The sequence below is a fragment of the Puntigrus tetrazona genome, chromosome 17 (assembly GCF_018831695.1).
Source record: "Puntigrus tetrazona isolate hp1 chromosome 17, ASM1883169v1, whole genome shotgun sequence".
NCBI classification, from domain to species: domain Eukaryota; kingdom Metazoa; phylum Chordata; class Actinopteri; order Cypriniformes; family Cyprinidae; genus Puntigrus; species Puntigrus tetrazona.
In genome coordinates, this window is record NC_056715.1 from 17,534,542 (window position 1) to 17,559,616 (window position 25,075).

At 39.6% G+C, this 25,075-nt stretch overlaps 2 protein-coding genes across 4 annotated transcripts in view; one reads left to right on the forward strand and one right to left on the reverse strand.

Annotated features, from left to right (window-relative positions):
- Positions 1-7,039, forward strand: part of rps6kl1 (ribosomal protein S6 kinase-like 1) — an 11,613-nt gene extending 4,574 nt beyond the window's left edge. For all 3 annotated transcript variants that reach the window (XM_043263788.1, XM_043263789.1, XM_043263790.1), the window contains exons 7-12: positions 187-319; positions 1,507-2,727; positions 3,315-3,404; positions 3,532-3,614; positions 4,053-4,148; positions 5,347-7,039. In XM_043263788.1, coding sequence (XP_043119723.1) covers positions 187-319; positions 1,507-2,727; positions 3,315-3,404; positions 3,532-3,614; positions 4,053-4,148; positions 5,347-5,469 — 1,746 coding nt within the window. In that variant the 3' untranslated portion in view covers positions 5,470-7,039. The remainder of the gene's footprint in view (positions 1-186; positions 320-1,506; positions 2,728-3,314; positions 3,405-3,531; positions 3,615-4,052; positions 4,149-5,346) is intronic.
- Positions 7,040-9,288: 2,249 nt separating this feature from the next.
- On the reverse strand, positions 9,289-24,622 carry dlst (dihydrolipoamide S-succinyltransferase). Its single transcript, XM_043263051.1, has 15 exons — positions 24,474-24,622; positions 22,535-22,568; positions 22,403-22,442; positions 21,796-21,857; positions 20,198-20,272; positions 20,070-20,125; positions 18,667-18,775; positions 18,127-18,282; positions 17,471-17,547; positions 15,919-16,016; positions 13,115-13,245; positions 12,113-12,186; positions 11,258-11,341; positions 10,709-10,876; positions 9,289-9,865 (listed from the first exon to the last, which is right to left on the reverse strand). Exons 1-15 carry the CDS (start codon positions 24,534-24,536, stop codon positions 9,731-9,733), a joined length of 1,362 nt encoding a protein of 453 aa, XP_043118986.1. The 5' UTR covers positions 24,537-24,622; the 3' UTR covers positions 9,289-9,730.
- Positions 24,623-25,075: the final 453 nt, after the last annotated feature.

Sequence of the window (25,075 nt, forward strand, 5' to 3'; positions counted from 1 at the left end):
TTTTGATAAGAATTTTGATGAATGCTTTTTTTTTAAATTAAAAACAAACAAAACAAAAATAGTAAGTTAAGCCCTTTTTTGCAGTGTATATCAGTGTATATAGGCTGCTTGAAGAGGCAGCTTACTGAACAGAACTTAATTCTACTGTTACCTATAAAACTATGAACACTTCTGCTTGCTGGACAGAGTTTACCAAAGTCGAGCTGGGAGAGTCGTGAGAGGTCCACCATCATTCCTCAGGGAGTGCCCTTCATGGTGAAGCTGCTAAAATACTACGTCAGTGAAGACACTGTGTTCCTTCATCTTGAACATGTTAAAGGTGAGTTAATGCAGGTTATTTCTGTAGCACTTTCACATTGTATATTGTTCCAAAACAGTCTGACAGAACAAACAATAAGTGATAATAGCAAAGAAACATGCATGAAGTAATAGATGCAACCAAGACTCCAATGGTTAAACTATATTTGTGTCTCAAATATCAACCAGAAAGCTATTCCAAAATTTTGCATTCATATCAAGACACCTTTATTTATATAGCGCTTTTAACGACAACAATCACTAGAGATTACAAGTGACAAGACCCTACAACCTTAATAACAGTTCATTTAAAAGCCATTGGTCAAATGTTTCCCATCCCTATTCCAGGAGGCACAAAAAACAGTATGTATTTTCAAAGTCTTATTAATCAAAAACACCTGATTCAACTACAAGACCTGAAATGGATGGGTAACATAACAGAGACATCCAAAAATGTTGTATACCTTCGGGAACACTTATTGTTGTGAAACACTTATTTGGTCCAATGACAGATCCTTGCGGCACTCCATTTTTAACTTGTGTGAGGTGGGAAGCTAATCATCAGATCATAGAGGCAGTGATCAGAAAGGAATCTAAACTTGATCTAAACTTCACTAAAGCCCATTCACAAGTACCAACATTAATATTATGTTCTGCACCAGAGATGTTTAGTCCTGGTCCATGGAAGGCTACAGTCCGGCAGAGTTTAGCTCCAGCCGTAATGAAACAGACCTGAAAAAGATAAGGATTACTAGAATGCTACAGGCAGGTGAATTTGTCAAGGATGGCGATAAGTAGACCTGCTGGAAAGTGGACCTCAAAGGCTAGAGTTGATAACCCCTGCTTTTAAGGGCCATTAACTCTCCAGAAGAAGAATTAGACACTACAATACTCAGGAAAAATGTTAAGCATTGCTGATACAGAGTTCATACATGGGAATACTGTTTGTTGCACACACTCAGAAAAAAATATGTATATCAGGAATCTTCAAATCTTGATCTGAAGGTCTGCTGTCCTATTTAGCTCCAGCCCTGAACAAACTGAACTGCTTTTTCATTTTCTACTAATTCTGAAGACCTCAATTAACTAGTTCAGGTGTATTATTAGGTTTGTAGCTAAACTCTGCAGGATTGTGGACCACAAGGTCCAGATTGGAAGAACCCTTATCCACCTTGATGTTCTCTGAAGTTGCCTTTTGCTTTTCTTCAGGTGGAAGACTCTTTTCCAGACTTCACAGGGTCAGAACTGCAGCAGTCAGGGAGCATCCAGAATGCTTCAGTCCCAACCAGCACAAGATCTATCTGAAGAACAGCTACACCCTTCCTGCTCTTCGCCAAGAGATTTACCTCAGTGACAATTATGAGAGAAACAAACCTCTTGAGAGTCCAGGCAGCCCAACAAAACATTGTCTTGAAAACTGCATAACCCATTCCTACTGTGAAGATTCAGGACGCCAGCAGGGACGTTCTCTAGGTTTGTATGCAACAAGGACAGATAATGAGCATCCTTCTGTTGGTCTTCCCAATGGTCTAAAGTCTTTACCTCAGGATAATGTTCCTCTTCCTATTCATCCTTGTGTGATTGTGGACACTCGGGATCCTCTTGATGTCACTTCTGACCTTTTAGGAAATGATGTCCGCATTGAGCGCATTGACACTTACATAGATCTGAACAAAGCTTGGAATGCTTTGGAACCTGCTCAGGACTGTCTGAGTTTGACCGTACCAGGATCAAACTCGGATATTCTAGGATTCAGCATTGCATCTCAGATTACTCCAGCCTCTCTATTTGGTGAAAATGCACAACCAACCCTTTGCAGCACGGTTGATGTTCTTCCACAGAGAGTGCGGATAGTTCCCAACACGTCACATTTACCTCCACGAAACCAAGTGCAGGATGAATTTCCACATGAACAAAGTCTCACTAACTGTAGACCCAGTGGAAATGGACAGATTTCACAGTTTGTGGCTGAATTGAGCAAAGTCAGCTCTCATCACAATCCATTTGAATGTACACCTCACAAACAAGAAAGTAACTCTATAGACTTTACAAAGATGACTTCCCAGGTGAACACTGTTGACATGGCGAGGGAGGCTGGGAAGGAGGACATGGAGAACTGGCAGTTCTTCAGCTCTTCATTTAAACAGCCACAAGTTGGCATGATCTCCGGTCCGTCGGCACCTACCACAAACAGCTCCTGTTGGAGCGAGACTGAACCAGAACAGCAAGTGAAGGTGGACGGCTTGGGCCATTACCCCCAAATTAAGGCTAAGAACTTCAGTGCCAGATCGAGGTGGTGTAGACGGGGACTCCCCGAGGACGAGGTGCGACTGTGGGGGGCTCAGATCCTGTTGGCCTTGGAAAGTCTTCATGAGCAGGGCATTGTGTGCCAGGACCTCAACCCACGAAATATTCTACTGTGCAATAACGGTATATCTCCTATTGGAAGTCTTTATCCTTAGTCAGGGTTCTTTAACTATAGTCCTGGAGGACTAACATTCTGCAGAGCTTAGTTCCAGTCTACTTCAACACACCAGTTAATCAATGTGTTCAGGATTACTAAAATACATTGTTGGAGCAGACAGGTACTGAAATCTGCAGGAAATCAGACCTCGAGAGCAGGATAGGCTACTTTTAAACTATACATTGAGCATTAATACATAACTCCTTATATGTAGAATTTGTATATCTGTTATAGTAAAGGAAACACTGACCCAAAGATGTTGCTAAATTGTATTAACTGTAGTAACAGGTAATTAAAAAATAAAATGTAAGTATTTTTCCTCACACATAGCATCATATAACTTGAGAAGACTTGGAATATATGATTTATTGGCAGTTTATTTTCTTTTATGCAATCTTTTGGGGTGCTAGACAGTGTAAATCACCTTTCAGTTTCATTGTATGGAAAAAAGCATCTTTGACATTCTGTCTAATATCACTTTTTGTGTTACACAAAAGAAAGACAACAAGTTTTTAGTTTTTTTCAAACAGTTGCTCAAACATATTGCACACAGGTGAGGCGTGTCTTACATACTTTGGACAGTGGACAGAAGTTCAGCCTGAAATTAACCTGAAAGCAATGGAAGAGATGTACTGTGCACCAGGTAAAACATTTCAAACGTTTCTTTTTTTTTCACAATCACATCAAACTGTAGTACATAATAGTACATATTTAACACATTCTGTTCTCTTGAGATGTAGTAAGAAGTTTGTTTTACTGATTTGGAACAGAAATTGGAGGTGTGTCAAAAATCACAGAGGCGTGTGATTGGTGGAGCCTTGGCGCTTTATTATATGAGCTTCTTACTGGCATGGTAAGCATTTCTGGTTTAAAATGAACAAACTAAACCATGAATGACTGCAAAAGGCCCAGAATTTTGGATGAGAGTCCTTTGCTGTGTTTATGTTTGAAATTTGTTCAGGCTGATAAAGTATTACAGCAGTTCCTATAAGTAACATTGCACCTACATATCTGTTAAGTGTTAGTAGAGTTTTAGTAGACTGGTACGGTTAGGGTTAGACTAAGTCAGCGTACTTGCAAAGTTACTTATAGTCCATAGGGTATCTGTTAGGACACTATCACAATAAAGATTAAGCAGATATTAATCAGACCGTCTACTAATATTTTAGTGAGAGTTTGTTGACATGTAGGTACAGTGTTACTTATCGTCTACAGACTTTTCAAAGGGGACCATCAAAATACTGTTACCAAATCTTCTTGTTTTCATTCGTTCAACTGTGTTTCTCCTCAGCCTCTGTGGCAGTGCCACCCTGCGGGTGTTCACCCTCACACTCCGCTCCATATCCCAGAGTTCCTCAGCACCGCAGCCGCCTCGCTTCTCACTGAGGTACCTGATCTCTCAATGCAAACTCATAGTTTTCCTGCTGTTTGCAGGGCAGGACTGTGCTGGGTTTGCTGGATTTTAAAAACCACTTGTTTTTTTATGCTTTTTTCCAATAAATGCTTTATTTCTATTTCAATACACCTCCATATGCTCTTGAAAACAAAAAGCTCACAGTGCATGCTTATAAAATAACATTAAATGCTAATACAGTATGTAGCAATAGTTTATTGACATCCAGTTGAGACCAATGTCATTTCTGAAGAACACGATGATCAGATGGAAGCTTTCATAAAATTTTAATGAAATGCATTATTATGGTAGTTTCAATAGACCTCTAGACTTCTTTTTTCAATTTCCACTTGACAATTAACACTTAAACGGTTTCTTTAAACTTGAAACGAGACCTCACTGTGTGTTGACTTACGTAATACTATTAAATCTGCATAAAAAATTGCATCTGCAATTTGTCTTACATGAATACTATATGGAAAAATATAACACATAAATATATAAAGGGGACACTGAATGAAACATTTGCATTTAATAGTGTCTTAGCAGTGAGTGGACACAACAACCCTACAATGATAAAGATTCATTCGCTCCCCAGAACACCTAACAGTCTAAATGATCAACCGTTTTGATCGCTCTAACACATCTCCACCCTTGGCCAGTTGCAGCTCTCTGCAGTTTTCTCAGCTATAGATACAACAGTTTCTCGTCAGCAATGCAGGTGTTTTGTAGTTGGATGCAAAAGTGGTCGTAAAAGTCATCATTTTCAGAGCCACGGGGGAGGCGGTGGATTCTTTTTGGTGATAACATGCCACAGAATACACAAAAAACAGAAGAGAGGGGCGGAGTGAGCAGGAGCTATGTGCACCAAATCTGGTCACTGTGAACAGACCTGTTAAAAGGTGTTGTGTTAGTAGACCGCTGAGGAATTTTCACCAAATTATGTTACAGACATATCACGAGGACCCTAAGGAATCATACCAACTTGTGGAAATTGGTCATCCAATGTCCTCTTTAAATTGTACTTGGTATTACAGTACATGCTAAAAATAGGTATGAAGGAAGCTTGAAAGCGTTGTAAATTACACTCGTCAGTTATACCCATGTGTGTTTGTGGTGCAAGCCTGTCTTGTTTTAATGCATGTCTTAACTCTGAGCGGCTGCTGATGTTTTCTTCTCCCGTGTCCTGCAGCTGCTCCAGTTCGATGCGTGTTATCGTCTGGGATCAGGAGGCGGCGGCGTGAGCGACATCAAGTGTCATCCGTTCTTTAACTCCGTCCCGTGGCTCACACTCAGCAGTTCAGTGACGTCCTAGTGCCTTGTGAAAGTATTCACCCCCTCCATTTGTTTCTGCCGTTACGCCTCCAGACATTAAAGATGACCACAGATTCACATCTGATTCTGAATTTCCTGAAAAGAGGAGCATATTTATGAAGGTTTTTGGTCCAAAATATGTTGTATATCTACATGTGGCTTATTTATGTCAGTAATTTCAGCAGCTGGAAAGCACCAAAGGCTCTGATTGGACTGGAGTACTAATACTAAGATCTTAGAAACTATGCATTGTTGCACAATAAAAAGCAGTATTACATGATATACATCTTCAGTGGCCGCAGTCACTGGAAAAGATCAGTTCACATTTGACATTGAGTTTCTTCATTAGATCTGGAGAAATGTCTCTGTCTCAGTAATGGATGTGAATGGGTGCCGTCAGAATGAGAGTCTGATAAAAACATCACAATAATCCACCGTCCATCAGTGAACATCTGGAGAAGACAGAAGATCAAATAATCCATCAAGAAGTTTTTAAATAAAATCCATGAAGAAGAAGTGTTCTGGTCTAAATCAGGAGAGAAATCTGCTCAGATCAAGAAGTGTTTACAAGACTAAATAAAACCTCTATAAACTAATATGTGTGAGACAACAGGAGATTTTCGCTGGAGGAAGTGTTATTATAGATAATGGACTCAGATTTTAGTTCAACATTTCTTGATGGACTATTTGATCTTCTGTCTTCTCCAGATGTTAAGTGCTGTGGACTATTGTGATGTTTTTATCATCTGTTTGGACTCTTACACATCCTCATCGGGGCTGGCCTGAGCTTGAGCACATTTTCATGTTTTGTTTCATTTAAATTTTTTGCCGGTTTTGAGTCTAAATGTGTGATACAACGTATCTGATGGAAATGGAAATGTGCAAGTCCCACATCTAGGGTTTCTGGATACAATAAAGTATTGACAGTATAGAATATTATATAATAATGAATATGCAAGGAGAGTGCTAATATGATCATGGTCTGAGAGTTTCATACATTTGAACAATTTTTAACATGGCAGAGATTCAGATCTGCCTGCAGGAGTGGAAACTCATTTTCCTTTTATTTGACGAGCAGAAACAATGAATGCGGGTGAATCTTTTGTGAAGGTCTGAAGCGGATCACAGCACTGAAAGTCCCAAAGACCTCTGGATGTCTCCGGAGGATTCACGGGTTATAGCTGCACTTTCACCTCCATCTGGTGGCAGCAGAGGCAATTTCTCCACATCAGCAGATTTCCCAGTTTTCACACACTTCCTACAGAGAAGGATGTGCATGAAGCTGCAGAGAGCAGACGGGCGGACCGGAGCACATCCGGGGCATTACAACTTTGCACTCGCTGTACTGCAGATGAAATGCAATATTACTGAACGCCAAACATTCAGTCACGTGTTACATCCTCTCCATTTCCGATTGAATGTTTCTTATGTGATCGCATTGAATAAACCACCCATTTCTTACCAGTTTATTGTGCGTTTTGTAACACTAAAAGCACATGAATGCGTATGATCTGTCAGAGCAAATATATTAACATGCATGTCTGATTAAAAGCACAAAACCTTTGTATTAATTTTTGTTTGACCTTTAAGAGTTTTAATAAACCAACCACGAGTTTGCGGAGTTGTGAAGCAGAGGAGGTTTATGGTTTCTAATCTTTCAGGCGTGAGAATAACAAACCAAGTGACCTCAAAGCATCCTTAGCATGTGACCGAACTAGAAACTCATGTCACCACATCCGGCTCTGAACATGAAGACGTGGACGAGACCCTTGCACTGTAACTTACTTTCATATTCTCCAGAAGCCTTGCGTGCACGTTAAACACAACCACACACACACACACACAACCACACACACGCCCTCAGAATCAGAAATGATTGTCATCTGAGCTGCATTAGTGATATGTGTGTGAATGCAACAAGTCTTTTCTAGCTCCTATAATAAACGCAAATTTTAAAATAATAAAAAGTGAATAAATCATCACGGTTACAAGCTTTTAAAAGTAATATTTAATATTTCTTAAGGAATAGTTTCATCCAAACTATTTAAAATTATTAATAGAGCTTTAGACTGCGTTCTGAGACCGAGTTCAGCTGATGTTTGTCGCATGTTTTACGCTGAAGATTTCTACGAAAACACTTTCTATAATTGATTTGCTCTGTTTGACAGAAACCTCGCTAAAACCAGATGAATACATTACTTTAAATGAGTCTACCCCAAGATTACTGTTATAACAATGAGCCACGTTTAAAAGGTAAAGGTAAAAATAACCAGGTTTTTAAGAAGCAAATGTTGTAAAACTTATCTTCTAGTCAATCTATGTGTTATAATGTAAACAATTAAGGCAGTAAAATATACTTGTATGTTATTTAATGAATGTAATGATTGTTTTTGTGAAAACCTATATACTTCTATAATTGTCCAGACCTTGGCTGGTAGGGAGGGTTCATTACTGGACCTCAAGCCATTTTAGTTGAAGACCCCTGCTCTACACCGTGTTATAAGAAGTAGAACCATCACTTCCAGCACAAAAGAATCTTAATTCCTTAGCACATCCAATACAGCAGAAAAACCTGACACAATGTAACAGAAACTAATGTTCTCTCTCTCTTTTCTCACACTCTAAAAGAGAGGAGTCCAGAAAATGGAGCGCAGCTGAAGGAAAACAAAACTAGCGGTATTTCATATAGCCTGGCAGGAAAGTAGTCCATCGTACAGAAAAGCATTAAGAACTGCTAGATCTGATTCTTTTTCATAGTTTAGAAGACAACAAACACAAACAAACCCCCGGTATTTATTCAATACAGTGACTAAATTAACAAAAAATAAAGCATCAAAAGGTGCTAACATTCCCCAAGAGCATAGCAATAATGACTTGATGAATTTCTTTACTTCTAAGATCGATACCATCGGAGATAAAATTGTAACTATGTAGCCGTCAGCTACAGTTTCACATCAGTTAGTGAGCTATAGATCCCTTGAGGAACAATTAAACTCTTTCTCTATTATAGGAGAAGAAGACTTATAGAAACTTGTTAAATCATCTAAACCAGGCCCTATTCCATCTAAACTATTAAAAGATCTACTTTCAGAAGTCATAGATCCTATTTTGGCTATTATTAATTCATCACGGCCATCAGGCTATGTCCCCAAAACCTTTTAATGAGAGGCTTATTTAGCCTCTCATAAAAAAATAAAAAAACCCATCTTGACCCCAAAGATTTCTCAAATGCAGAAATATTAATTCATGTGTTTATGACCTCGAGGTTAGATTATTGTAATGCTTTATTGGGTGGTTGTTCTGCACGCTTAATAAACAAACTTCAGCTAGTCCAAAACGCAGCAGCCAGAGTCCTTACTAGAACTAGGAAGTATGATCATATTAGCCCGGTTCTGTCAACACTGCACTGGCTCCCTATAAAACATCGAATAGATTTTAAAATCTTATTAATTACCTATAAAGCCCTGAATGGTTTAGCTCCTCAATACTTGAGCGGTGTCCAGTCAGAGGAGAACTGGCCCCAACTGAGCCTGGTTTCTCCTAAGGTTTTTATCTCCGTTCTGTCCCGGATGGGGTTTTGTTTCCTTGCCGTGGTCGCCTCTGGCTTGCTTAGATGAGGACGCTTCATTTCTAGTGATCATCATTGATTTGATTACAGAGACCCTGCATTTAATAAAACATTAAGTGTTTAACCCAGTCATAACTATCACTCTGTTCTCCTGTTTGATGCTGTTCTCTGCTTTGATTTAGTCTGTATTATTAAAAGTGATTGATTGAAGTCTCACACACATCAGTGAACAGAAAGGCGAGAGAGAGCGTGAACATTTCATTGATTTTATTTTTTAAAATCTCATAGTTTTGTTTTTTTTTTACACCGGCAGACAGGATCTGATGGTCTGGAGTTGTGTGGGACGCGTCGAGGTCAAACACCTGCGACTCACGGGAACATAGTGTTTCTGCTCGGCGGCTCCAATCACTTTACACCCATGAGATTAAATATATCACATACTGTATATTACTATCATTTCTTCTCCATTTAGAAACAAATAATTGCACGGGGCATGTTTTGTGCGCTGATTTGTACATACAATGACAGGACCGCTTTCCTCAGCAAAACAGTGAAAACCCAGCGGACGTATACATGGTAAAACAACTCAACATGAAGCTAATCGATGCAAATCCTGACGCCTCCGTCCCTAGTGTACAGATGGGGTTTGTGGGTCGTAACCATCCTGTGTGAGATGAACCTGTTGGGTGGGCGTTCACATGTCCAGCAGCAGCACCCGAGGGTCCTCCACCACCGATTTGATCTTTCTGAGGAAGGTCACGGCCTCTCTGCCGTCGATCAAACGGTGGTCGTATGTCAGAGCCACGTACATCATGGGCCGGACCTCCACCTGAACACACACACACACACATCAGAGAACAGAGCAGCACTGGCCTTTTCCATTCACTTTTTAGATTTAAAGAGAAGCCACGAACCGAGCAGACAAGAAGAATCAAAGAAGTCAAACTCTGAAGTCAAGGATCAGAGACACAAGACCGTACACTTAGGCGGTATAACCTCATCAATCACAGCAAACGCCAAATCAAAAATATAAACTAATTTAATTCAAGTAATTGATTACATTTGTACAAACAATATGTCCTGCAAAATACACACATGTAGTGGTGCAAAAGTTTGTGATTTATCTGTTTAAGTAAAATGACTCATTTTTGTAAATATTATTGCAATTTAAAATAACAGCTAGCATTTTCAGCATCATTACTTTAGTCTTCAGGGTCACATGATAAATGTTGGAAACAATTTTGCTGCTTCAATTTTTGGTGACCTGTGATAAAAACTGCTCTTTTGTAAGTTTTTATTAATTCAAAATATAATTTTTGAAGTACAATACACTACTATTTAAACGTTTGGGGTCAGTAAATTTTTATACATATATTTCTTACATGTATAAAACCTTTGTATATTTTATATTTACATATTTTATAAAATCGTTCTATATTTCTATAAAACTTAAAAACTTTTATTCAGTGAAAAGTCCCACAGCAGGTGGAGCTTACGTTTTGGCATCATCTCATCTGATTGGTATTTTTCTACATGCTGTTTAACATGATTTTTTTTTTTTTTAAATAAGGCTTAGGGTTAGGGTAACCACTGATTAACAAAACGTCGCTATGGAGACAATGACTGAACGTTTACTTCCAGAACTGACTGTAGACTCAGCTCTCCCTCTTACCTTCCCAGCGATGGCCACGGGCCGGTCAAAGATGCCATGCATGCCCAGAATGGCCGACTGAGGCGGGTTGATGATGGGCGTCCCAAACATGGAGCCGAACACTCCTCCGTTGCTGATGGTGAAGGTGCCTCCGTCCATGTCCTCCACGGCCAGCTCGTTCTTACGAGCCTACGAGAAAAAAACCAGCAAAACAAATAAGAAACTGATGAGACTGAAAAACACACCCAATCTATTTTGATCTAATAAATCTGCTTCTGCAAATCCTGATTGTTGGGTGGATTACTTTGTTCTTTGTATAAAAGTGTCTGAATAAATGCAGAAAAGCAACTCTTGCTCTGATTAACGCTCTTAAAAAATGTCATTAGAGTCATCAGAGGAATAAACCGCAGCGTTTTTCTGAAAATCCACCGTTCGATTTTTTCCCCCTTCACTTGACATCAGCTTTACCAACGATACCGCCGTTGTTTTTTTAGGTCATGTAACATATTTAGCTAAATAAAGATTTCTGGTTAGTCGCTCCATTAGCAGTCTTCAGACAGAAGCGCTCACCTTCTCTCCCAGCTCGTTAATGCTCTTCTCGATGTCTGTGAAGTTCATTCCCTCCACTCCTCTGATCACAGGAACCACGAGACCCTGACAGACGAGGAGAACAAGCCCAGAAACTCACATTAGAAGAGCGAGATTATACAGAGAATAAGCTAAATATATGCTGCTATGGAAATCATGTCACCAAGGATGATTTGTGTTTTACATATTTCTAAAAAGTCTCTTCTTCTCACTACAGCTACATTTACACGTGACAGAAAGAGAGTAATATTGCGAAATATTATTACTATTCAAAATAATTGTTTGTGAATATACAGTAAAACGAAATGTGATTCAACCTGAATTGTCAGAACAGTGACAGGAACAGCTTTTATAATGTTGCGCTCTTCTTTTCAACTTTCTGTTCATCAAATTAATCACCGTTTCCACAAAACATCTTAAAGAGGTCTCCTCTGCTCACTGAGACTGCATTGATTTGATCCAAAATACAGCAAAACTCAAATGAAATATTATTACTATTAAACAGATCAGTTTTCTGTGTGAATATCTGTTAACTGTAATTTATTCCTGTGGTCAAAAGCTGTGTTTTCAGCATTCAGTGTCACATGATCCTTCAGAAATCATACTTGTATACTGATTTCCTGCTGAAAGCATGGTTATTGTGAAACAGCTGTGCCGTCCAATGATGCATTTCATTTTTTAGGATTTAGAGATGAATAGAAGGTTCAGCAGAAAAGCATTTATTTGAAATAGAAATCAGTTCTAACATTATAAACAGATTTATTGTCACTTTTGATCAATTTAACGCATCCTCAAGGAAAGAAAGTATTGATTTCTCCATGAATGTGTAGGACTTACCTTTGGTGTAGCGACTGCCACGCTGATATCCACATAATCCCGATACACAATCTCTTTGGTGGTGTCATCAATGACTGCACAGATTTAAAACAAAAAACAAATCAATGGCAATTAATATACATTGGACCTTTTGGAGTTTATATTCTGCAACTGCAGTTCCAAAATACCCTGTGGAATAGCTAACATAGTTGTATTTATTATATATATGTGTTTTATAAATTAGTTCATACATTTGTATTACTGTTACTGCTGATGTCATACACCGATCAGTCTTCAGTGCAGTAATAGACGAAATGCTGCGGTGTGTTGCTCAGAGATCAACAGTTCTGCCTCGTCTTTATATTTTTTATTAGCAAATTAAAAAACACACATAATATTGCCTTCTTTCTTCCTGAACTGTTGTGTAAGATCAGTATCACGTTTGCACTTGTCTTACGCAATGTACATTTCTTTCTCTCGTCTCGTTTTTAACGTAAAGGTTTCGGTAGTTTCTGTAATATTTATTTCTATTAGTTTTAGTTATTTCAGGCAACTAGCCAAAATAAAATAAGTTGACTTTTTAACCATTTATTACGCTCAACATTCATTTCAAGCAAGTCTAAAAAGCACAAACACTTCTGTTAGCTAACTACGACCCTGATGGCGACGACGAGCCTCGCTCTATTTTAGCGTTCGGTCAGATACGACGGCCTCAGCAGCAGGTACATGCAGGTATCCGATGAAGAACGTGAAATGGTGAGACTCTGAGCAAATATAGACTGATGAAACCGTGTTAAATGTGCCTGCCTATGTAGGCCAAGCCAATGAGGTTTGGAAGGAAAGAGAGGAGGGGGGGAACAGAAAGGTAATCTGTAGAACGCGTTCTTTAGACTCGAACAGGCGACCACATAACCACACACGCTTACCAGCGGCTTGATCTGAAGTGGTGAGGTGCTGAGCCTGAACTAGCAAGGCTTGAGTGTGTGTGTGTGTGTGTGTGTGTGTGTGTGTGTGAGAACGTACCAGCGTTAACAGCAGGCTGGTCTGTCAGAGCGTAGGCGGCCGCTTTCACAAACGCAGACATAAAGCCCAGTTTGATGCCATGTTTCTTCAGGAAAGCATCTTTATACTGTTTCCTCATCTCTGTGATGTTGCTGTCGCGGAAGAACACAGAAAAACTTTAAGACGACAGCAACCACAGCCGCTCGGTCTCATTTCTTCTAGAAAATTCAAAGCAGGTGTTTGACAGCGTATGGTGACGACGGCAGCACAATTTCCCAGGTCTCTGAAATCATGTTTTTGTGCGAGTTATTTAAAAATACAGCATATTTGTCAGTTAATGTATTTTACATTGCATTTAGGAGACATGCAGACCATGAACCTGCTTAAAACACAATTAATAATCAATAATGCACCGATCTATTACAGTGCACTGTAGTGAAATAGAGTTTTGAAAGCCTGCGATGATACCTTGAATCGGTTTCATTATGAAAGTTCATAAATTGTGTGTTTGGTTGAGTTAATTAACCTTTTGCAGTGAAGTGCTTCATTCAGTCTTCAGTCTGCACATATCAAATGGTAACGGCCCGCATTACAGACAACACTAGGATCATCTGAGGTCTTTCTTGTCAATGGCACAGCCCTACGTTATTAATTATGATTGGAATATTTGAAACAATCTTTTCAGATGTTTCCTTTTTAAAACATTGATGCTTTTATTTTAATCTGATTGTTATTTTTCACGAACAGCTCAAATGGCAAAAATTCCAGACTTCATTATGACTGGAATATTAGCAATGCGTTTATCATTACAACGGGACAGTCACAAGCCTTCCGGTTTTAATCAAAAATATCAGATGAACCAGGCTTTTACGGGTTTAATGACAAAACGTTAATTTTGGGGTGGAGTAACCCTTTAAGTATTACCATGACAAACATATGCACAAAAATCCTTTTTTAAACCTTGAAATGAAATCAGTGGCTCTCTAACAGAACACAATGGTCCCAGTAAAAAGCTATTTTCATGCACATTCTGGACTATTGCAAAAACAACAACACTTGAATGCCAAGATGCACATAAATTAAAAAAATGTGCATGAAAAATCTACCTTGTGCATCCAAAAAAGTCACGTGACTTGCATGATGGGACGATATAACTAGACTAACCAGCGGACCGATTTCATTCACAGCCTCTGAAATGTTTTTTGGTCATTCTCAAATGCATGAAGAAAGTGTCGAAGTATTTCAGAAATCCAGCCAGAAAGCAACGCCAGCATTCGCTATGTCTCCCGCACATTCAAGTCTTTGGATGATTCGCGACCAGCAAACACCTCGGCTCGAGCGGGCCGTGGCATCTGAGGTGAGTCTCCCTACTGAAACACCAGAGGAGGAGGATGTTGTGGACGACAGTCTGGCCAGGTTTTGAGTGAAAAGGGCCGAGACTGTAATGCTCTATTTTCCTGTCTCTAACACCGTTTAGCCTCTCCGGTTTCTCCGCTAACGGAATTAGGAGCGTCCCAAGACACGCGCTCTCAGAGAAAGGAGAGAAGACGTGATAAAAATCTTCACTTTCCAGAGCCTTCAAATCTTATTGGCCTGTCATAATAGCCCATAACGTTCCGGGCGTCTCGCACGCTCCCTCCGAAGCGTGTCCCGGGGGACGACTGGGCAGATGCTCGCGGGCCGCAGACGAGCGCGCTCCTTCGACTCCAGACCGGCAGAGTCTTCCTCCATCCCATCAATGCCAATGAGATTAGCGGCAGAACACGAACCCCGAGCAGCTGAAAGCTAATACGGCCATTTGCGCTGGGGAGAAATCCTCAAAGTGTCCTCTTCAGGGGTTAGCGAGGGAGGTTGTGGACATTAACGTTTCCTTGTAAATTAATAAAGCCCATTTTGCCCTTCTTATCTTTGTTTTGACCAACATTAGGACCAAATATTTACATTCCGTGCTTTAAGTGGAGATCAGGTTTCAGAAATCTCTTCCTGTAGGCCAGATTCCAATCTATAACCATTTGGATGGGCATTGCGGAGCTTCTAATCAGGTTTGGCCAATAAGCAAAATTTTCACAGGGCCGTCGACAGACCTTCCTATGTGTCAGGGCTCTTTACTGAACATTCACAGGCAGAGGTTTGGCCAAGTCTGCTCAAAACACAGATATAAAGTAGGGATGTGTGCATTACTCACGGTAAGATTCACCAAAGCGCACATTAATGAGTTGGCGTAGATATTTAGACATGGTAGTTTTCAGTTTAAAATATTCAATCTCAAAATGTTTGATCTTTTCAGTAGATCCTCGAAGAAAACGACACTAAATCTTGTTTGAAGAACGCCTCACGTGATCCGATCATATTCTTTAATACTTCTTATAGCCCCAAATAAACATTAATTACCATCAAAAGTAGGGCTTTCTGAAATGAATCACGCCTCATGTAATCAATTAGTATTTCAACAGCACGATTTGTTCTGATTAATGTCATGCAATTAAACATTTTTCTCTTTTAATGTCTAAACAGTTTTTTATTATAAAGTGTGCAATTTAAATGTTTGCTCACAAATCAATTGCATAATGTACCAAAAGGGAGGGATAATCTTATAGCTGACAGCTTTAGTTTGATGACCAATAATTAGATAGATATGGAAATGAGTTGAGAGTAAAGAAATGCAGGCTAGTGAATCTAAATTAAATGATGAAATTTGTCTCAATACCTAACCCTGGTGTTAAGCCTAAGCTGATCAGTTTTTAGAGACGCTGAAGATCCTAATAACGGGCACTGAAAGCACCGTACTGTCTGGAGGAGGCTGGTGTGCTTTTACAGGAACAAACCTCATATCAACTTCATTGAAGGTTGTTAGCATGGCACAGGTGTTCTGCGCTTCCTTCAGCCGCTGAGCGATCCGCTGTCTCATGCGGTTCATCTTCACCTGAAACACAACCACGAAAGAGCTGAGCAAGAGAACGCCGGCACAATTTGCGCCGTTTTAAATATCAGTTCATGTAAATAGCAATAGAGACCGTCAATGCGTTTTTTGATTGGCCATAAAGAGCACAGATTGTGTGACTAAAGGCAACGATTCGACAATCAGGCATCACTTAAAATGTTCAATCGAACTGCTTTTAACACATAGTGCATTTCATTTGGTAAAAGACGTCTTGATTCACTACGATTGTGCTGTTCAAGCTCTTAAAGTAAACATTTTGGATTAAACAGTGACTGCCTTTTTAGCCAGTTCAGATTAAATATAGAGATATGGAATATTATTACAGAAATTAAGATAAAAATCAAGATAACATTTTTGAGCCATGTTATAAAATCCACCGTCTGCTTCACTTACATTGACCCTAACAGTGTGAGCGCATCAGTGTCTTTGTAAAGGCAGCAGTGGCCTTAAATGATAAAGCAGGCAAATTTTGCATAAAATAGATGTTTTACTTACTACTGTAAAATATATTTGCTGGAGTAAAATGTCACCAACTGCTCATGTGCAAGAACAGTCTACTGCTCTCATTCACACTCATGTAATGAACGTACTATTCAAGGCCCCCTGGAAGAAATACTCACTTGATCTGTCTTAAATACATAAAGTCCGATTTCATTACGGTTTGAAATAAATGGTACCGGACGAATTCAACAAACAAAAAAAAGTCTGTATAAACAATCCATTTAAGGGGACCTACTTAAATGCTGCTGAAAAATAGGTTATATACACGTGAAGAGCTTGCCTTGCATTATTACACTTTTAAACGGAAGTGCTTTTCTAAATCTAGAAAGACTAGATAGAAGATAGAAGACTTTTTTTTTTTTTAAATATAGACCTATTTTGAACAATCAGTTGAATCAAGACCAATAAGTACAGCATATATAACACATGCATTTTACTGTTTCTTTTGAGTAAATATCATAAATATCAGCACCATGCAAAACACACACACAAATGTAAAGGTATTCAAGGCAAGCTGTGAAAATAAAAGTTGGATTTAGACATTGTGTCAGGAATATATTACTATTATTATTATTTTATTTTTTAAATATAAAACGTTATTTAAGAAATAATCATGGTGAAAATAAATGGTGTTTATATTTCATAAATTAAAAGAAACATTTACTGTTTACTGTTTTCATACTTTCGTTACTTGTGGAAAAACTTGAAACACAATTTTAGCAGTAAAGAATGGAACCGATTAGATTTTTGTTTAACCTTATTAATAAAATAGTGCGTTTCTTTTAATCACCATGTTTTTGTGTTTTGCTTTGGTACTGAAGCGTGGTCTTTCACTGACAACACCAGTGCCACTGAGAAAACCGTATGTCAGAAGCTGAAACTAATATGGTTTGAAACGCGTGATTTGAGAGCTATAAACTGTAACCTGCTCTTACCCTGTGCTCGGATCGGGCGGCTTTGGCTCCGGCGTCAGCAGCAGGAGGAGGAGCAGCAGTGGGTTTGATGGCAGAGACTACAGCACAGACACAGCACAGAGAGACTTTCAGTCCCAAGCTTAAATTCTTGGCCGACGCCAAAAATAAAGTTCACAAACACAGAACATGTATCTTGCAGATTTGTATCACTGCATAAATCAAGCAGCCAAAATGTGCTTTTTTTAAAAGAAAACAATAAATGACAAAACTACAGTTTAAAATATTTAAACCATTATACCATCAAAGCACTATTAATACATTAGTCAAATTAAATTTAATCCGGCATGAGTTTTACTCGTTTTATCGTTGATGACTATTAATATCATTATTGCCTTTTATTTTATTTTGCAGAACAGCAGTAAAATTACAATACTGACATTTGTGAACGCTGGAACTTTTATTTTGGCAGAAACCCCCAGGAAGACCTGTGATTGATTCTCGTTATGAGTTTAGGAAGAGGTTTCTTGCACACATTTGACTTTGGACCCTGAAAGCTCATGCAGCATTGCAAAAATTCAATATTGTGTATTTCTGGTCACAATACACCAATCTCAGCCTCTACTGAACGTATAGCATCTATGATGATATTCCCTCCCATAAAGAAGGGAAGCCCTGACCTGGTTTGGACTGGATGGGCTGGGCCGGCACGGGGGGGACCGGGGGCATGGTGCTGGGGATGGGTCCTCCAGCGGGAGCAGCGGGAGGAGGAGGAGGAGGAGGAGCAGTCTCTGCTGCAGGAGGAGGAGGTGCTGGCGTCGTCTTAGCAGCTCCAGCTGAAACACAGTCAGAGATCTAACCACCGCAGAACTCATTTATAAGAACAACCACCACTTCCTGGCATGGAAAGACCAGACGCGTTATTTCTGGTTATGGTTATTATGAAGACATTTTAAATGCTTTTTTTCCCTTCTTCAGCTAATAGCTTTAACCATACTTAAATGTTGTTGCATACTGCTGACCGTGTAGAATCTGCAAAATAGTAATTATTTTACCAAAATATTGTTATTGTTCATTTAGTACTGGCCTGAATAAAATAAACTGTGATAAACTTAGTGAAAAGTTATTTTATAGTTATAATAAGTTATAAATAATTCAAAGTTTATTGATTATATTTAAGAGGCATTTAGTCCATTTCTTTAATATGTATGACGTCTGACCTCCTTTCTTGAGTCTGAACAGAGGGGTTCCTCCTTCCACTTTGCCCCCGTCAGGAACCAGCAGCTCCTCGATGACTCCTGCAGCTGGAGAAGGAACCTGCACCGACGTCTGCAGGACACACACAACTCACCTTAACTCAACTCCACACGCAGACGCAGACACACACACGCAGACTCAGACACACACACACACACGCAGACTCAGACACACACACGCAGACTCAGACACACACACGCAGACTCAGACACACACACACACACACACACACACAGACAGACTCACACACACACACGCACACACACACGCACACACACACACACACACACACACACTCAGACTCACAAACACACACACACACTCAGACTCACAAACACACACACACACACACACACTCACACACACACACACACTCAGACTCTCACACACACACACACACTCAGACTCTCAGACACACACTCACACACACACACACACACACACACACACACACACACACACACACTCCCACACACACAGACTCACACACACAGACTCACACACACACACATACACACACACACACACACACACACACACACTCAGACTCACACACACACACACACTCAGACTCTCACACACACACACACACTCAGACTCTCACACACACACACACACACACACACACTCTCAGACTCACACACACACACACACACACAGACTCACACACATACACACACACACACACACACACACACACTCAGACTCACACACACACACACACACACTCAGACTCACACACACACACACACACACACACAGACTCACACACACTCAGACTCACACACTCCCTGCACAATGTTTAGCATAGAATATAGACTTAAATTGCTCACGTTATTTTGAACACATAGGGCATGAAAATGTGATTAACCAATTTATTTATGAATAACTAATAATAATAATAATAATTTCATAATTAATTATGAAATTATTGAACATTATCACTTATAGCCTAACTACTTGTCAGATTAAACTGCATAAATGTCCAAAATCAGGTTTTGCTCCTGAAACTAAACTGAAGGTCGGCTTACATCCTTGAGGTTCAAGAACAACTCCAGTCCAGCGCTAGTTATTTAGTGTCATGTTCCCCAGACCCTGATCAGACGGGTTTCTTAGGGCTAGCTAAAATAGGACGCATTCTCGCTATCAAAACCAGCCTGGAACAGAAGGCAGATGTCCAGAGGCATGTTATTAAAGGTTGAACTATTTTTAACTCGACACATTTAGATGCAATGCTCCACGCTGCAATAACACAGAGGTACTACACAAAGATGTGCAGATCAACAATTAAACCATATTTTATGACTTTCAGCCTCGGAAAATGACAGTACGTATAGATTAAGATGAAAAAAAGCGTGCTTCCTACCTTATCCGTCTCGATTTCACAGACAACCTCATCTTCAGAGACGGCGTCTCCAACAGCTAGAGAGACACAGAACAGGGTTACCTGGGGCCAGACGTCTGCAGCACACACACCTGAGGAGCTCCTCTCACCTTTCTCCCACCTGACGTCTCCCTCTGTGACAGACTCAGCAAACGCTGGCGTTTTCACCGTAATGACTTCATTCCCTGCAATTGCAGAAGACATTTACTGTGGCGTGCTGAAGTTCCTGCAGACCGCTGTGGCCCTTTAAATTCAAGTAAGGACAATATTAAAGGGAACATGCGTTTTATGACCAGAAAATGAGCTGCATTAGTCAACCTCACATTTTGAAAATACAACTTGCAATAGATTGCAGTGCAAAAAAGTGTATGTTCTTTTTCAGGATTTTTTATTTATTTATTTTTTAACAGGTCTAAAGATTCTTAAACTGAGACGTCTTCCCTGGAGAAGCAACATGACATAAGACGTCTTAAGTGTTCGATTAAAACAATGACAAATATCTACATGATTCCAAAGGAAAAAACTGTTTTTATAACCCGTTGATAGATTTTTTTTAAATCAGCTTCATATTTAATCACATCGTTCCCTGAGAAATCGAACAAGGCTTTAATCTTCATTTTGCATCTAAAGTAAATATATCTTTTATAAAATACTGCGCGAGGTATTATTAATTTTATGTTTTTGTTTACTTTTTTTGCGCAGTGTGTGAAACATTTACCGCTTTAATAAGCTATATGAAGACTTTTCAAGGCCTTATGCAAATGAACACTAAGATCAGCATAAATACTACTAATTTAGTTATTAGAAAGTTTATAATAAAGAAAAGATGAGGTGTAATCAGTGACTGAAGGTTTGTCAGAGCGTCTCTTATCTGGTCTCTGAAGTGCCTGAGTACGTCTGTCTGATTTTATGACGGGTAAATGATTAACACAACTAATAATTAAATGTCAGAAACTGTACTCAAGCTGTACTCAAACTAATTCAAGTTAGTGCCAGGTCTTGTTTTGTTTAAAACCTTTATTAGACCAGCTTTTTTCTGAAGACAGGAAGAAAAAATGATGCTGAAAATTCAGCTCCGCTTCACAGAAATAAATTACAGTTTAACATTCACACAAAAAACCTTAATTTAAATTGTAATGATATTTCACAATATTACAGTTTTTATTGCATCTTTGATCAATTAAATGCAGTCTCGGTGAGCAGAAGAGACTTGCACTTCACTAAAGTTTTATATTGAAAGTCTTATGTTTCCACAGAATAATTTTTTGTAGTATTTGCTCATATTATATTATATGTGTCTCTGGAGCACACAAGCGGTCATCAGCAGAATAGACAGCAATACACTGTATAGGTCGAAATTACAGACTTTTAATTTATGCCAAAAATCATTAGGATATTAAGTAAAGATTATGTTCCATTATAATACTTTGTACATTTCCGACCATAAGTGTAGCGTTAGTGTATGTACATGATTAGTAATATGCATTGCTAAAAACTAAATCTGGACAACTTTAATGTTGATGTCAGACAAACACTGTCCTGTCCCAACAGATAGCACGGGTCCAGGGTCACATGAAGTGATTTATTATCTGAACCGAACATGAAATAAGCAGCAGAGTGAGATGGTTGTTTCAACAATACATTCAGCAGTGTCTGAAATCAATACTGACCAGACGTCACGTTAGACAGAGTATGAGCGGACACGTACTGTGAGCGGTGGAGGTGTTGAAGTATCTGATCTGATAGACGCTCGACCGGGTCTCACACCTCCTGAAAATCATCATCATCATCATCATCACGACGAACGCCATCACTTCCTCACAATACCATGACAGCGCAGCACAAACTTTTCTGGGGACTCAACCCTCTTTTTATTTGTAGTATAGTGCGTTATATCACAAATGACATTGACTCTGGTGTTTTGGGAAGCCAAAATTATTAAAATAGAATAATAGCAACAACAGCAAACGACAGAAAGAGCAAAACAACAGCGCTTTAAAAGAAATTAAAATATCACAGGCATATTATTTTTGCTTTACACTACAGTATGGTAAATGACAATACTTCTGTCCTAATTTCAAATGCATTTTGGATTTGGACCTCATTTAAACCGCTGGCCGTCGGCTCCGCACTTTCATGGTTTTAATCTGACAGAAACGGCAGCAGAGCTTTTATTTAGAAGGACCCTCCAGCTGTAGTGAAAACAGGCTTACTGTGAACCTGGTGAAACGCTGTAATCATCTGCCGTGAAAATAAAGCTTAACTGGTTGCCGTTGTGTAATAAACAAGTTCAGGAAAGACACGCTGATACTCACGGGCTGTTCTTGAAGGTGGCACACTGACTCGCTGATATACCTGGAAGAAAGGAGACACGGAGGTCAAATCATGTTTGTTTGCAGGAAAGATACGAAGCTAGCATGCATGCATACGACTCCCTCGCAGCTCACCTGAAGCGGCTCGTCTGGCGAGAACACCGTTACCCTACACAAGAAGAAGAAGAAGAAGAAGACGACAGGGAATCAGTGAGAGGAAGCAGCAGAACAATCATCATCAATGAACAAGATCATCTGGCCTGACTTCTGACATCATCTGGTAATATCTGAACCCCCGCTGCGTTATAGGTTTTTGTTTATTAAAACACATGCAGCACTAACACATCCTTTTTTCTTTTAAACAAACCAATAGATTTTAAGCAACGTTAGGAACTCGATCAAGTGAGAGGTAGGATCATAACGCGGTGTAATTTAACACACAGCAGTGCGGACAAACACCAGCACTGCAGCGCCGCACCGGACAGACCCGCGCCGAAGAGACAGGAACGAATGGGAGTCATGTGACCCACACAGGTCAAAGTTTGACCGGGTCAATGGGACGCCAGGAAGACCAGTGAGGCAGCTGGGAGGACACGACAACTGCTAGAAGAAGCAGACTAAAGAGCATGCAAGCTGTGGCTCAGCGTTACTATCTACACACACACACACGACGCCACAGCTCTGTAAGGTGCTTTAGAACAGTAATGATTTATTACAGATACATACAAATGCATATTTCAACTCAATGACTGCAAATGCAATTAAAAATATTTATTTTTTATAAATATAAAAAAAAAAAAAAAAAGAAAACCTGCAGCATGTGGCCCACTTACTAGAAAGCAGAGCTAATTTCAGATATAGCCAGCATCTCAATATGACCAAATTATTAGGGGTGTTTCAATGAATCATGTGAAGCGGATGATGAGAAAATGCACCCTTTATGAGGAAAAAAGTGTGTTCTAGAGTCACTCTTTAGAGTCACAGGACTGTTCTGATGGGATCTGATGAGAGTGATTGAAGTCTATTAAAGCTGTCTGTGATCTCATCAGAAACAAACAGCAATAACGGCAAAAAAAGAAAAACCCATAACTATGACTGTCTGTAAACCTTCGCTCTCAGCGGAGCACTCTCAGACACTGAAGGTAATTTTTGTATATCACTTGCAATTGTCTTTTTACTCTTTATAACTTTACATGTGCCTGTACGTTTTAAACCTATATTTATATGGTTGAGTTTATATTTGCTTGGACTTCTTATTAATCTATATTTATTCTTAAACGCAGCTTGCGTATATGATTCAGTAAAAGGGCACAAACTAAACGTGATACAATCGTGAATCATGACATCGAACTGAACCGAATTATTGACATGACAATCATAATCACTGCAACCAGCCACCATTCACATCCCTAGAAATTATTACAGATCTATTACCCGGGCAGATATTAAAACACTGACCATAGTGTCACTTTACAAGATTATATCAAAGGACCAGAAAACAGTGAAGGTGGAGGGGATGACAGACAGCCCACGTAAAAACTAAAACACGTCCATATATAATATTAAAAGTGTTTAGGCATGTTATTATTATGAAAACAAAAACTTTTATTTTGTATGCGAATAATCGCGATTAACCGTTTGACATTACTTTGAGGACACGTGAACAGTAAAGGACATATGACAGCGCATGTCACACACACACACACACACACACACACACACACACACACAGCAGACGTGCATATTAGGAGTGCTTCAGGCTTGTTTTTATTCTATAGGACTGACAGCTCAATCACGTGATCACTTTGACAGCAGCCCTCACTCGAGTAACGTTAGGATTCCGCACGTAAAGCTCGATGAACACATCATCTAACACACGACAAGCTGCCGTAGGTGTCGTTAGCATGATGTAAACGCACACTTTCTCTCTTCCTCTCGGTATTTTCTGCCGTGAGTGTCCCGCTGCCCTTGGGCCCGCGGCCTACCTCTCCGCGCCACTCCGCCGGCGGTTGGCGCGCTTCAGACGCTCCGCGGCACACACACGGGTCTCACACACACACCGCAAACACGTTACCTGCCGCAGGGCGCTGATCGAGCGCCCGAGGCTCCAGGTGAGACTGCGGGAACGGGACAACATGTCGTCGGGGTAGACCGCACGCTCTGCAGCTCTCACGGCACAGCACCGGACACAGCGCCGCCGCCAACCGGAAACTGCGCGGAGCGTACCACGCTGAATCAGTGAGGGGTGACCGGAACGTGCCATCGGTGGTCGACGCTTGTTTTAGCGTTTTTTCTTCGTTTTTACTGCAATCTTTAGAACATACAAAGGCATTAAATTGCACTAAAATAAATGTAATAATAATCCAAACAATTAAGTTATAATAAAATAGAAAAATCTATAAGAAAATGACATGTCCTAACAAGTAGCTACAAACAGTTAAATTATTTAAATAATAAATTTAATGCTTTGAAATAATTTTTTTTTACGCTTTGTTATTTTTTGTTTCTTTTAAGGTAGCTATACTGGTAGTGATCTAGTTCTATAGGTTTTTAAATAATAAAATAAACATTTGTGAATTACAGTTTTTCACACATAACGAGCACATTCATTATATACCAACATTTTGAAGGCAACAGTATACTTATCTAACGTGATCCAAAAAAAGCTATTCGTCA